At 44.2% G+C, this 12,296-nt stretch overlaps 1 protein-coding gene across 4 annotated transcripts in view; it reads left to right on the forward strand.

Moving 5' to 3' along the window:
- Positions 1–12,296, forward strand: part of CUEDC1 (CUE domain containing 1) — a 222,985-nt gene that overhangs the window by 99,679 nt on the left and 111,010 nt on the right. For all 4 annotated transcript variants that reach the window (XM_044287415.1, XM_044287416.1, XM_044287417.1 and 1 more), the window contains exon 4: positions 647–774. In XM_044287415.1, coding sequence (XP_044143350.1) covers positions 647–774 — 128 coding nt within the window. The remainder of the gene's footprint in view (positions 1–646; positions 775–12,296) is intronic.

A 12,296-nucleotide genomic window follows, 5' to 3' on the forward strand; every position in this document is an offset into this window, starting at 1 on the left:
GTTAACCCTTGATGTGTTAAAGAAAAAAATTGATTAAAATGGAAAATCTGCCCAAAAAGTGAAATTTAGATATTTGATCTCCATTTTCCTTTTAATCTTGAGGGTTAATAAAGTTTATAAAATCAGTTTTGAGTAGATTGAGGGGTGTAGTTTCTACAATCGGGTCGTTTATGAGGGGTTTCCACTACGTAAGCCCCACAAAGTGACTTCAGACCTGAACTGGTCCTTTAAAAAGTGGGTTTTGGATATTTATTTTTTTATTTTATTTTTAAGAATTGCTTCTAAATTCTAAGCCTTCTAACGTCCTAAAATAAATTAAATGACATTTACAAAATGATTCCAACATATTATTCTGTTGCACATGGAACAGTTTATCTGCAAGGTAGTATCATTATAATAGGTGGAGGATTGAAATGATTGCGCTGTACTTATCTTAATAGGCCTAGGTAAACCTACAAGCAGATGAGCTCTTCTAGAAGTATAATGTGAAAAGTCATTTTTTTTAAAGAAATGTACAAAGAATATTCACATGTAGGTTGTCATTATGTGAAAAATTTAAGTGTTTTGACTATTATATTCTTTGGGACAAAGGCAATGGCAATGTTTGGCATTTATTTGTTTCCATTTGAATTGTTTCATATTTTAGATTCTGGAAAGGACTCTGGAACCAGACAGTTCTGATGAGGAACCTCCTCCTGTGTATTCTCCACCTACCTATGATGTGCGTTTGTCTGATAGACCTCATCCACAAACCCCACCGACTCCTCCTCCTAGGTACGTTGATGCATATGCCTCCAGAAAAACATTGACCTGATCCCTGGTTATAGTTACAGTTTATGTTGATATATCTACAATAATCAGTGCGGTATTTTATATATTGCTGTCTTGTGCTCTCAATGGAGAGGAGCAGGCTTTGTAAGGTCTATTCAGGAAGGTTACCTAAGTTCAAGTTACAGTGCATGAGTAGTATAACTGTTGCAGAGATTCAGTGAAGAATTCTGCTTAAAGTATAATAAAATATAAGATAAGTAAATTATAATAAATAATTAAAAGGTTGTATAATAAGGTAGAAACGTTATGAATGAAATAATATTTCAAAGTTTATTAGCTATACATTAAAAGCGGAGGGTATGTATGACCCTAGCTAAATACATACAAACAAAGAATAATAGAATATAAGTATTTTTTGCCTCTGAACTTCTATAGATGGCAGCCAAACCACCACTCAGTGCCTCTTTGCGTATCTGGTGGGGAATTAGTGGCTGTCCAGTATAATGCCCTACAGCGTGTATGTAGATATTAACGCTAGATATTAAGTCTGTGTGACACGCCAACCTCTCTCGTTCGCTGGCGGCCGCTGCATCCGACCCTTAGGGGAGGGGTTTCCCCTATTTCAAAAGCGGAGAGTGGCGGGCCGTGTTACGCCCACCCTAGCGCTGATGCAGTCACCTAACTACACGAGGCATATGGCGTTCTATGTGTCTGTCATGTACTTTAAAGGGACACTGACAGGCCCAGTAACCATAATTAGCTGTACATATGCATGCACAGGTCTTCTAATGTGCATTAAAAACATATAAGTATCCCCCCGTCCACATTATGAATACAGTAAACTCACGTTTTATAACCTGAACTAATCGCTGTTCTTTCTGCCCAAGGGGCGGGGTTTCAGCTTCTCTTGCGCCCAGCCAGCATCAGCCCAACCGCCGTTTTTGAAGCGCCGCCCAGCTCATTCACTTAGCTGGGCGGCTTCTGCAGTCCCCGACCTTCCGAGATCCGGCGCATGCCCAATAGAAAGCTATGGGCATCGGACTCGCTTTCAGCTTCTGCGCATGCGCCCGGCACCTATTGTTTAGGGGGGGAGGGGGAAGGGGATCAAGGTTGGAAAATTAAGATAACTGATGATAAATCTCAGTTGTAAGTGTTTCATGCTATTATGAATGTGATTCTTTGAAACTGATTACCATCGATGGAAGTATTATGTATGTACTCAAACCCATTGCATGAATATATACTACTGATTATGCATGAGCAATACAAATTTATTTAAAAAAAATAAAATACGTATACTCTTCTCGTAAAAAAAAACTATCCAAAACACAAGACGATTGTCAGAAAATAAAATATGGCTTTCAGAATATGCACAAAAACATGTTTTCTTTTTTAAAATGCCTTATGTAAAACTGAAACAAACAAAATAAAAATACACATTTGGTATTTTTGCAACCTTAACGACCTGCTCTATAAAAATAACATAACAGGTGAACCCTGTAAAAAAAATAACTACCAGGACAGCCATTTTTAGTTACCTTGTCTCATAAAAAGCATAATATTGAGCGATCAAAAATCATATGTACCCCAAAATAGTACTAATTATTTTAGCTGGGGCATTATTAAAGCTGGGGGCAGCAACAACTAAAAAATCCTACACTATGGGGGACATTATTTTACGTGGGGGCATTATTAAAGCTGGGGGCAGTAAAAAATAAATCTTACACTACGGGGGACATTATTTTAGCGGGGGGCCTACCATCCTGTGGGTGTTCTCAGAAGGGTAGGTCTATAAATGCCAATCTAATTCATCCATCCATCCAAAAACGGACACTAAAAACGGAGACACGGCCAGAAAATGGATGCACACACTGATGCAAAATGGCCATGAAAAAAATTGACCGTGTGTCCGTTTTTAACGGATTTTTTTTTTTTTCACTTTCGTGTGCATGAGGCCTAAGGCTGGGTTCACACCTGAGCGTTTTACAGCGCGTTCCTACGCGCTGTAAAACGCTCAACAAGGAGAAACCAATGATTCCCTATGGGAATGGTTCACACTTGGGCGTTTTACAGCGCGTACGATCGCGCTGTAAAACGCCCGACGCTCCAAAAAGTACATGAGCGACTTTTGGGGCGTTTGTGGCCATAGGACACTGTAGTGAATCACACAAACGCGCGTCAAATGCGCGTTTACTATTACAAAAACGCGCATAAAAATGCGCGTCAAACGCGCGTTTGCGCAACGCTCAAGTGTGAACCCAGCCTAAGGGATAAATTGGCCATAATAAATACTGACCTCTGTTTACACACATTAAAATGGGTTTCCAAGTTTAAAAAAAAATTTTTTTTTATGATTAACTATCCAGTATCCATGTCATCAATTAGAGATGAGCGAATCGAAGCTGATGTAGAGGAATTCTATCTGAATTTCAGGAAAAATGTGATTTGCAAAGAATGCGAATTTCATCGCGCTTCGTGGTAATGAATTAAAATTTTTCTAAAATGGTGGCTACACGTGTGAGGACTGGGGACATAGGGCAAGAGACTCTGGGAAGGCGGGATCACCCAGATTGACATGCCTGCATGTAGCCAATCAGCAGCCAACCAGCCCTTTGATGTCACAGCCCTTTAAATACTGCAGTCATTTTAGATTCTGCCATTTTCCAGTGTTCAGAAGGCAGGGACAGACAGATGTGTGAAGGCGTTAGGGACAGCACTTGTAAAAACCTCTATGTTTAAAAAAAATAAAAATAAAAAAAAAATATGAAAAATTGACTTATAAGTGCAGGGAAAGGATAGGGTGGAATGATTTCACTGCATCTTAGTGCAGGGAGAGATGTCAGAAGGCGCTAGGGACATTAATATGAAAGTGATTTACAAGTGCAGGGAATGATTATTTGTGTATCCAAATAGTCTTTAGACAGCTATGCCATTCCAGCTTTTTGTTATTGGGCTGCAAGTGTTATGTTGAAAAGCCTTTAGTGGCTTAGTTATATCTTAGTATCTTATTCAGTACGACAAGAAAAATATATACTCACTGCACTGTTGCAGTTATTGCTGTTTAAAGCGAATAGGGGCGTATTTCAGTACTTCCAGAAATATATGTACGCACTTAACTCTAAGTTTTTTCTGGTCAATGCATATAGGGGCGTATTTCAGTACTACTAAAAAAGTATATTCTCGGTGCATTTCTGCTGTTAATTGTAGTGAAAGCGTTTGATGAACTATTTTAGTACAAAAAGAAAAATATATTCAGCGCTTTTAGGGGTGTTTTAATTTCCGTTTAATTTGTGTAGTTCAGCTACAAGTATGTCAGGCAGAGAAGTGCCAGGCCATGCACAGAGGAGTGGCAGAGGCTTGAATGTTTTGGGCGCAAGCAGAGGTCGCAGCTGAGTAAGTGGGGGTGGCAGCAGGAGTCGCAGTGAGAGGCCTGAGCTCCCGGTGTCATCTAGCGGTTGTGTCTTGACCAGCAACCCAGCGGTTCTTGATTGGTAACTCAGTCATCCACGTCATCCCAAGTGACATCAGACACCCCCATCCAACAGTTGGTGGATTCGTCAGACATAACCCTGAGTTGGCATGGCCTGGGAGCAGGCCCTGTGCCCTCACCTGTCCTCAACCTGCCTCTGTCCTTTGCTGTTCCCTCAGCCACAGAAGTATTGTATGCCGTGGGCTCAGCTCCACTATACAGCGAGGACTAGCTGGTAGAGGACAGTAAACAGCTACTGCCCAGCCAAGATCTGGAGGAGACATCCGCAGCTTCCTCCGCTAGGCGGGCAAGTAGTGATGAGGAGAGTGGCGCAGAAGCATGTGTTGCGAGCCGTCAGGGTTCTGAGCCAGAGACCGTTAAGGAGCGACAGCTTGCCTGTGAGCCAGCTGCATGGTAGCATGGCTGGGAGTCAGCAGGGTGGCAGCAGTTGCAGGTCGGGAGCCAAACGTGCCCGAGGTAGACCACATGCTTCGCAGCAGCCTACCTGCCCGGGAAGTAGTGGTGCAGGGGTTCACAGAGGCAGCGGCGGTTGCAGTCAGTCAGTGCGCCTACTCGGGGGTGTGGCAGTTTTTTTTTATTAAGCTGCCAGAGGAGGTTAACGTGGCCACATGTAGAATATGTGGGCAGAAGGTGAAGCGTGGTCAGGGTGCCAATGTTGGCACTACGGCCCTGCGTCATCATATGCAGCGTCGCCATGCAGTGGCCTGGGAGAACCATGGCTCTGATGTGGTTGTCCAGCCTGCCGCAGCTACTGCTGCATCACCCAGTGGCATGCACCTGGTTTCAGCCAGTCAAGGCTCCACCACCTCGGCTGAAGAGAGCTGTCTGCCATTCCCATCTTCTGCTGGTCCAGATGCTCCTGCTCCTACTTCTCGTCAGTCATTCCGTCAGCAATCGATCACCGAAGCGATTGCCAAGAGACAGCATTATGCATGCACGCATCCAACGGCGCAGAAGCTGAACGTGCTCCTGTCCAAGTTGCTGGTGCTGCAGTCCCTCTCTTTCCAAGTAGTGGACTCTGCACCTTTCAGAGAACTGATAGCTTGTGCCGAGCCGAGGTGAAGAGTCCCAAGCCGTCATTTCTTTGAGAAAAAGGCAGTACCAGCCCTACACAAATATGTCGAACAGCAGGTGGGCCAGTCCCTGAGCCTGTCGGTGTCTGCCAAAGTGCACGGCAGCGCCGACGTGTGGAACTGTAACTAAGGTCAGGGACAGTACATGTCCTTTATGGCCCACTGCAGTGCTCCAGAGTAAAAAAAATACCTAGTAGCCATTGGCTCCTGAACTGAAAAATTTAGGAGCCAAATTAAATTTTTAGTCGCCAAATCTAAACCGAAACAAAATTTTGGTATCGTGACAACGCTAGGCCGATCGGCGTAGGGTTGTTTCGATACAAAAATTTTGATTTGCTTTCGTCACCATAAAAAAAGTATTGCGATACTCAATACCGCACAAAAAAAAAAAAAGCTGCGTGCATTTCGCATTTTATGAAACGTTTGGCCCATAATTGAACAGTCCTATCCTATTTTTTGGGGTGACAACGTGACAAAAAAAATGGCGAATCACATGGTTTTTATTTATTTTTTTATTTTTATTTTTATTTCTGTTACGGCGCTCACAGCATAGAAGATATTTTTTAATAATTTAATAGTTTGGACTTTTCGGACGCAGCGCTATGTAATATGTTTGTTTATTTATTGTTTATATATTTTATATGTAAAATTGGTAAAGGGTGGATTTAAACTTAATATTTTATGTTACTTTCACACTAGCGACTCTTTTCCGACATAGAGTTCCGTCACAGGGGCTCTATACCGGAAAAGAGCTGATCAGGCATATCCCCATCCATTCTGAATGGAGAGTAATCCGTTCAGGTTGCATCAGAATGTCTTCAGTTCAGTCATTTTGACTGATCAGGCAAAAGATAAAACCGCAGCATGCTACGGTTTTATCTCCGGCGAAAAAAACTGAAGAGTTGCCTGAATGCCCCATAGAAATGTATTAGTGTATTAGTTGACCTGTCAAAGGACCCAGGGTGACATCACTGTGCTCATCACATGGTACATCACATGATCCATCACCATGGTAATGGACCATGTGATGAGCTCAGTGCCATCACCACAGGTCCTTTGACAGATCCCGAGAAAGAACAGGAGACCGGCAGCTACGCGATCAATTGGAGGAGGTGAGTTAATTTTTATTTATTTTTTTAACCCTCATTGGTACTGCGCCACCAATGTTTATTATTACTGGGGTGTTGGGGGGGCCACCAATGACGATAACTGACTTGTTAATACAAATACAGGAGGCGGGTACCGCACCTGAGGGGTTAACTGCAGCGGATCGCAGCTCCCTGTCATAGGGGTCAGGTGCCGGCTATTTGATTCCGGCACCCGCCTCCTGTATTTGTATTAACTGATCAGTTATCTTCATTGGTGGCGCAGTGGCCACAGCCCCTCCCCTCGTCTCTTCTTATTGGCGGTAGCGGCGGCAGCACAGGGGGGAGGGAGAGACTCCTCCACTGCGCTGCTGAGAAGAACATCGGCGGCGGGGCAGAGAACTATCATCTCTGGTGCCCGCCGCTGTAATCAACTGCAGAGCTTGTCGCCATTTGTAAATTCTAAGTCGCATTGGCGACCATTTTGGTCGCCATCTGGAGCCCTGCACTGGGTGAATGTGGTTCCTGCACAGCCACACCAGCAACTTGGCCAGGTCATGCTGCTTCCACGTTGTCATGCTCTTGGTCCTGTGACAATGTCTGCCTCCTCATCCTCTGCTGTTTCCTCAGCCTCCACTGCAGGGACAATGCACAGTGCCCCTCCAGCATACCACATGTGTAGGGCTCCGCAGTGTCACTCTGTTCTGCACCTGGTTTGCCTTGCTGAACGGAGTCACACAGGGGAGGAACTGCTCCGTGTGATGCATCAAGAAATCGAATCTTGGCTTTCTCCACGTCAACTGAAAATCTGAACAATGCTGACAGACAACAGGAAGAACATGGTGTCAGCACTGCGTCAAGGAAGGCTGAGCAATGCGCCCTGCTTGGCACACGTGTTTAATCTGGTTGTCTGGTCGTTTCTGAAGTCTTCCACCCATCTGCAAGACATCCTAAAAATGGGCAGGAAACTTTGCCTGCACTTCAGCCACTCGTACACCACAAAGCACAATCTCCTTGAGCTGCAGCGGCAGAACAGCATCCCCAACATAGGCTGATATGCGACATTTCCACCCGTTGAAATTCCACACTCCATGTGTTGGACCGACTATACGAACAGAAAGGCCATCAATGATTTCTTGATGATGCAAGCGTATAGGGGTACTCCACTGTGTAACTTCGATGTCAACCAGTGGCAGCTCATTCGTGACACCTGCCGTTTGCTCAAGCCCTTTGAGGACGCCACGTTATTTGTCATTCGCTGCAACTACGGAATTAACGTTATTCCACTGTTTCATGTCCTGGAACAGACGCTGTTAACTATGGCTGGTCAGGAGACGTGGCGCCTCGATCTCACGGCCACATGAGCCCTGTGGGGGCTGAACTGGAAGAGGAGGCGGAGGGGAGGAGGACTTTGGAGCACAGGCAATGTGTAGCCAAATGGGTGGGTTTTTCTGCTTAGCTGACAGGAGAGGAGGAGCAGCCAGAGGGAGCTACAGGGTGATGAGGAAGACGAGACAGAGGACCCGGATACACCGTGGCAGTATGCAGTGGAGATTGAGGCATGGAGTCCCTCTTAGTCACTTGCACATATGGCACGATGCATGCTAGCTTGCGTAGTGACAGCTGAATTGTCACCATTCATCAGAGGGATGACTTCTGGCTTTCCACCTTGTTGGACCCTTGCTACCGGTCCAGAATGGGGGCCTTATTTACACCCACCAAGAGGGAGGACAAACTGAACTACTACAGAGACATCCTATGTAGTCAGTTGGCTGCTGCCTATCTGCACCATCGTCCATCCTCTCACAGGTCTGACCGCGGGGGCCCTCTGCGCTCACATTCCACTGCCATGGCTGCTAGGAAAGAGGTGGGGTGGCAGGAGCAGTACCAGCTCCATTAGCAGCAGCCTGAGTCTACCGTTGCTTTTTTTACCCGCATAGTGAAGAAACTACTTGCCAGCAGCAGGTAGACCTGGAGCAGGACCTGAAGCAGCAGGTGGTGGCATACTTGGACAGCACCCTGCCACCCAACATTGAAGATCCGCTGGACTACTGGGTAGCCAAACTTGATTTGTGGCCGCAACTAGCAGAGTTTGCCCTGCATAGCCAGTTGTGTGGCATCAGAGCCGGTTTTTAGTGCAGCGGTGGCCAAAGTTACCCCTAGGAGAACTCGCCTGTCCAGCCAAAATGTGAAGAGACTGACCTTTGTCAAGATGAATCAAGCGTGGATCAGCCAGGATTTCCAACCACCAATTCCTGATGCCTGACTAGTCATACCGACACTTTGATATGAGACCCATTTTTTTTTCTGGCTAAATGCCTCAGCTACTACTCTGATACTGCAACCCGCCTGATGCCACACATCTGATGCCAAGTGCTACTTATTTCACCCACCTTTGTCAGTGGGTACTGGTATTGCCACCCACCACTCCACTCTGTTACTGGGTCACTTTGTGGTCTCCTGATGCAGCTGCTGCTGCCATCTCCAAACTATGTCACCTTGCCACTCTGGTATCATCCTGACACTGCTATTGCCATCTACACACTATGTCACCTTGCCACTCTGTGGTCTCCTCATGCTGCTGCCATATCCACACTATGTCACCTTGCCTCTATGTGGCCTCCTGATTCTGCCGCCACCTCCAAACTGTCACCTTGCCACTCTGTGGTATCCTCCTGATGCTGCTGCTACTGCCATCTACACATTATGTAATCTTGCCGCTATGTGGCCTCCTGATGCTGCTACTGCCATCCCCACACTGTCATCTTGCCACTCTGTGGTATATTAATGATGCTGTTACTGTCGCCACCTTCATTGTGCCATTCTGTGGCCTCCTCATGCTGCTTCCATCTCACCACTATGTCATAGGGCCACTCTGTGGACTTCTCATGCTGTTCCCACCCTCCCCACTTCATGACTGGGCCACTATTTTGCCTTTTGGCCTGGCTGACATAATGATTTATTTGACCCTTCTTCTGGTCTTACAGAAGGAAGGAAAAATGAGACTCACAACGGATCCTGTCTGTGTAGTAGCTGTAAGGCCTGTATGGTCCCATCAGAATTGGCTTATGATTTGGTAGCCAAAAGACATGCAAATATTCCATCCATGTGATCCATGTGTCATCTCTGTTTTAGATCCACTCCTGTGTTTTTTTTTTTATATGGGCATTAGCAATTCTGATAGATTATTGAGCAAATTCTGACCAAGTTAAGGCATATGCTCCACTGACTGGATCATTTTTTTCTGGGTAATTGTGCTGACGGATCAGAGGAAGGGCAAAATAATCAGTGACGTCAACACAAGCTTACTGCTGAAACCCTCTTCACTCTTTCGGGGGGCTCTACCTGTATATGCGTTTAATAGAACTGGTTCTGTAGACATCTATGTGGAATCAGCTGACGACGGTGTAAAAGGAGCGCGCTTCTTCTTGACGCTAACGGCTACCTGTAAGGCTAAGTTCACACTTGAGTTATTTGGTCATTGTTGGCCCCGTGACCGCCCAAATAAGTGAAGTGTGCAGTGATTCTAAGAGCGACGCCTGTCATCTGCATGTCATACTGACTCACAGTATTATTTCATTACCACAGCAGACTCCCTATGCGTGTTACTGCAAGGCACAGTGTTCTACACCACTATAAAGGATCCCTGCAGCTCGGAAATAGTCGTTTTTTAACGCTATTCGCTGCAAATAAATTCGTATCAAAGCTAGTTTTTCAGAAAAATTAGGCGAACCATCCGAATCAATTTTTTTTCAGATTCGCTCCTCTCTATCATTATTATGTGGTCGGTGGGAGTCTAACACCTGGGACCCCTGCCAATCAGCTGTTCGAGAAGGCAGCGGCGCACAAGCTTACCAAGCACAGCGCTGTTCATTGTATAGTGGCTGTGCTTGGTATTGCAGCTCAGCCCCATTCACTTGAATGGGACTGAGCTGCTCCTAGGCATCTGATCGTTGAACGTGTAGTCTTTGGCCTTGGAAAAGCAGAAAGAAGGCCTCAGCGCTCACAGAAGCGCTGCTTCCTTCTCAAACAGCTGATCGGTGGGAGTCTCTGGTGTCCGCCCCCCACGACCAGATACTGGTGACCTATGTAGAGGATATGTCAATAAAAAGATCTCGGAAAAACCCCTTTAACATATAGCAACATTTGTTTTGTTTTTGTAAACCTGGTCATTATTGTACAGTTGTTTGTTTCCCCTGTATAAGCAACAGATTTCTAATTACATTGGATTTGCAGCCAACTAGAAATTATTTTAGGTCGTGTATAAGATTTGATCAACAACAAACCAGCAAAAATAAATATGCAAAATATTATTTGGCTGAGTACTGCCCAGTGTAACTGGCCTTTATGCAGTACTGGTTTATCATAGTAGATGACCTATATACCAATCTGAGAGCCATAGAAATGTGATGCTGCCCAGACAGAGGAGCAGACTGTCATGGCTATGATTTCATCATGATAATCGTCCTCTTGGCTGTATGCACAACTGCTGCCATCTGGTGGAAAACTTGAGAAGTGCTTCTATTTATTTTGTAATTGAATCTTTGCATTCCAATCATCTGAAATCAGAGAGTAGCAGAACAGTGGTGACCTTGTGCTAACGCATATTCTCCTTATGTTGGCAGCAGAACTGTATGGAGGGCTAACAAGTCCTGCTAATAATATATTATTGTAAATGCCTTCCCCTCAGTTAAATGTCAGTATTATGCTTTATATAGAATATATAATGTTAGCAGTAATAACATGGGAGCAGTACACTTTGTGGTAACAGCAATGGCACTAGTTTAAACAGTAAAGAGGCTCTGTCACCAGGATCAACCCTATTAGACCAGATACTGGCTGGTAGGGCTCATCATGCTGATTAAAACCTTATCTTTCTTTAGTCTGTACGATAAAAAGCTACAGAGAAATCTGCAACTTTATTCATATGCAAATGAGCATTTGAAGCACTAGGGTAAATCATTAGAGCGCTGCAATGTAACACCCCCTGTGCTCTGCACACTCCCCCCTCCCATTGATTGACAGGGCAAGACATCAGGCTGAGGGCAGAGCTGTGTCAAGGCTTATACATATTTACTGTATATATGTGTATTATACACACACACACTGTACTATAGCCTCACCACACTGAGATCTGCCCAGAAAGCTAATCTACATATTGCTGCTTTATACTAATATTATCTACATATTGGAGGCATAAAATATGATTACAAATACACCAGTAATCTGTGTTAGCTTATAAGCATAGGAAAAAAACCTATATCTCTATGTTGTGATGCTATAGCATAGTGGTATACTGGTTTGCATAGGTTCAAATCCCAGAAGAGAGATGTTTTATTTCTGTTATTTTTTTCCTATTATTCAAAAGCATATTAAAAGGCTATACTATAAATAATATATAATCATATAATAATAAGGCCTTACTATATTGAGAATATATATTTTTTTTTTTTTTGCTAAAACCTGTTGCCTATTTATTCACAGACGCAATACAATAATATGAAGAAACCAGTAATATTAGCTTCTAAAAAAACAACATTATTCTCAATATAATAAGGACTTTTCTTATGGGATAAATGTGAAAGTAAAAAATATCTGAAGAAAAAAATGTTGATGTTTCTCCCAAGATTCAAACCTGGTATCTCTATATGCAAAACCAATTACTTAACCATCAAGCTATAGCATCACCCCATAAAGCTATATGTTTTTGATATGCTTATAAACTAACACATATTACTGGTGTCTTTCTAATCCTATATTGTGCCTGTAGATAAAGCAGCAATATGTAGATTTGGTTTCCGAGCAGATCTCAGTGTGGTGAATCTATAGTGCAGGGAGAAGGCAGAAGCAGTGTATCAGCACTTCTGCCGTCTCCTT

The sequence above is a fragment of the Bufo gargarizans genome, chromosome 3 (genome assembly GCF_014858855.1).
Source record: "Bufo gargarizans isolate SCDJY-AF-19 chromosome 3, ASM1485885v1, whole genome shotgun sequence".
NCBI lineage: Eukaryota > Metazoa > Chordata > Amphibia > Anura > Bufonidae > Bufo > Bufo gargarizans.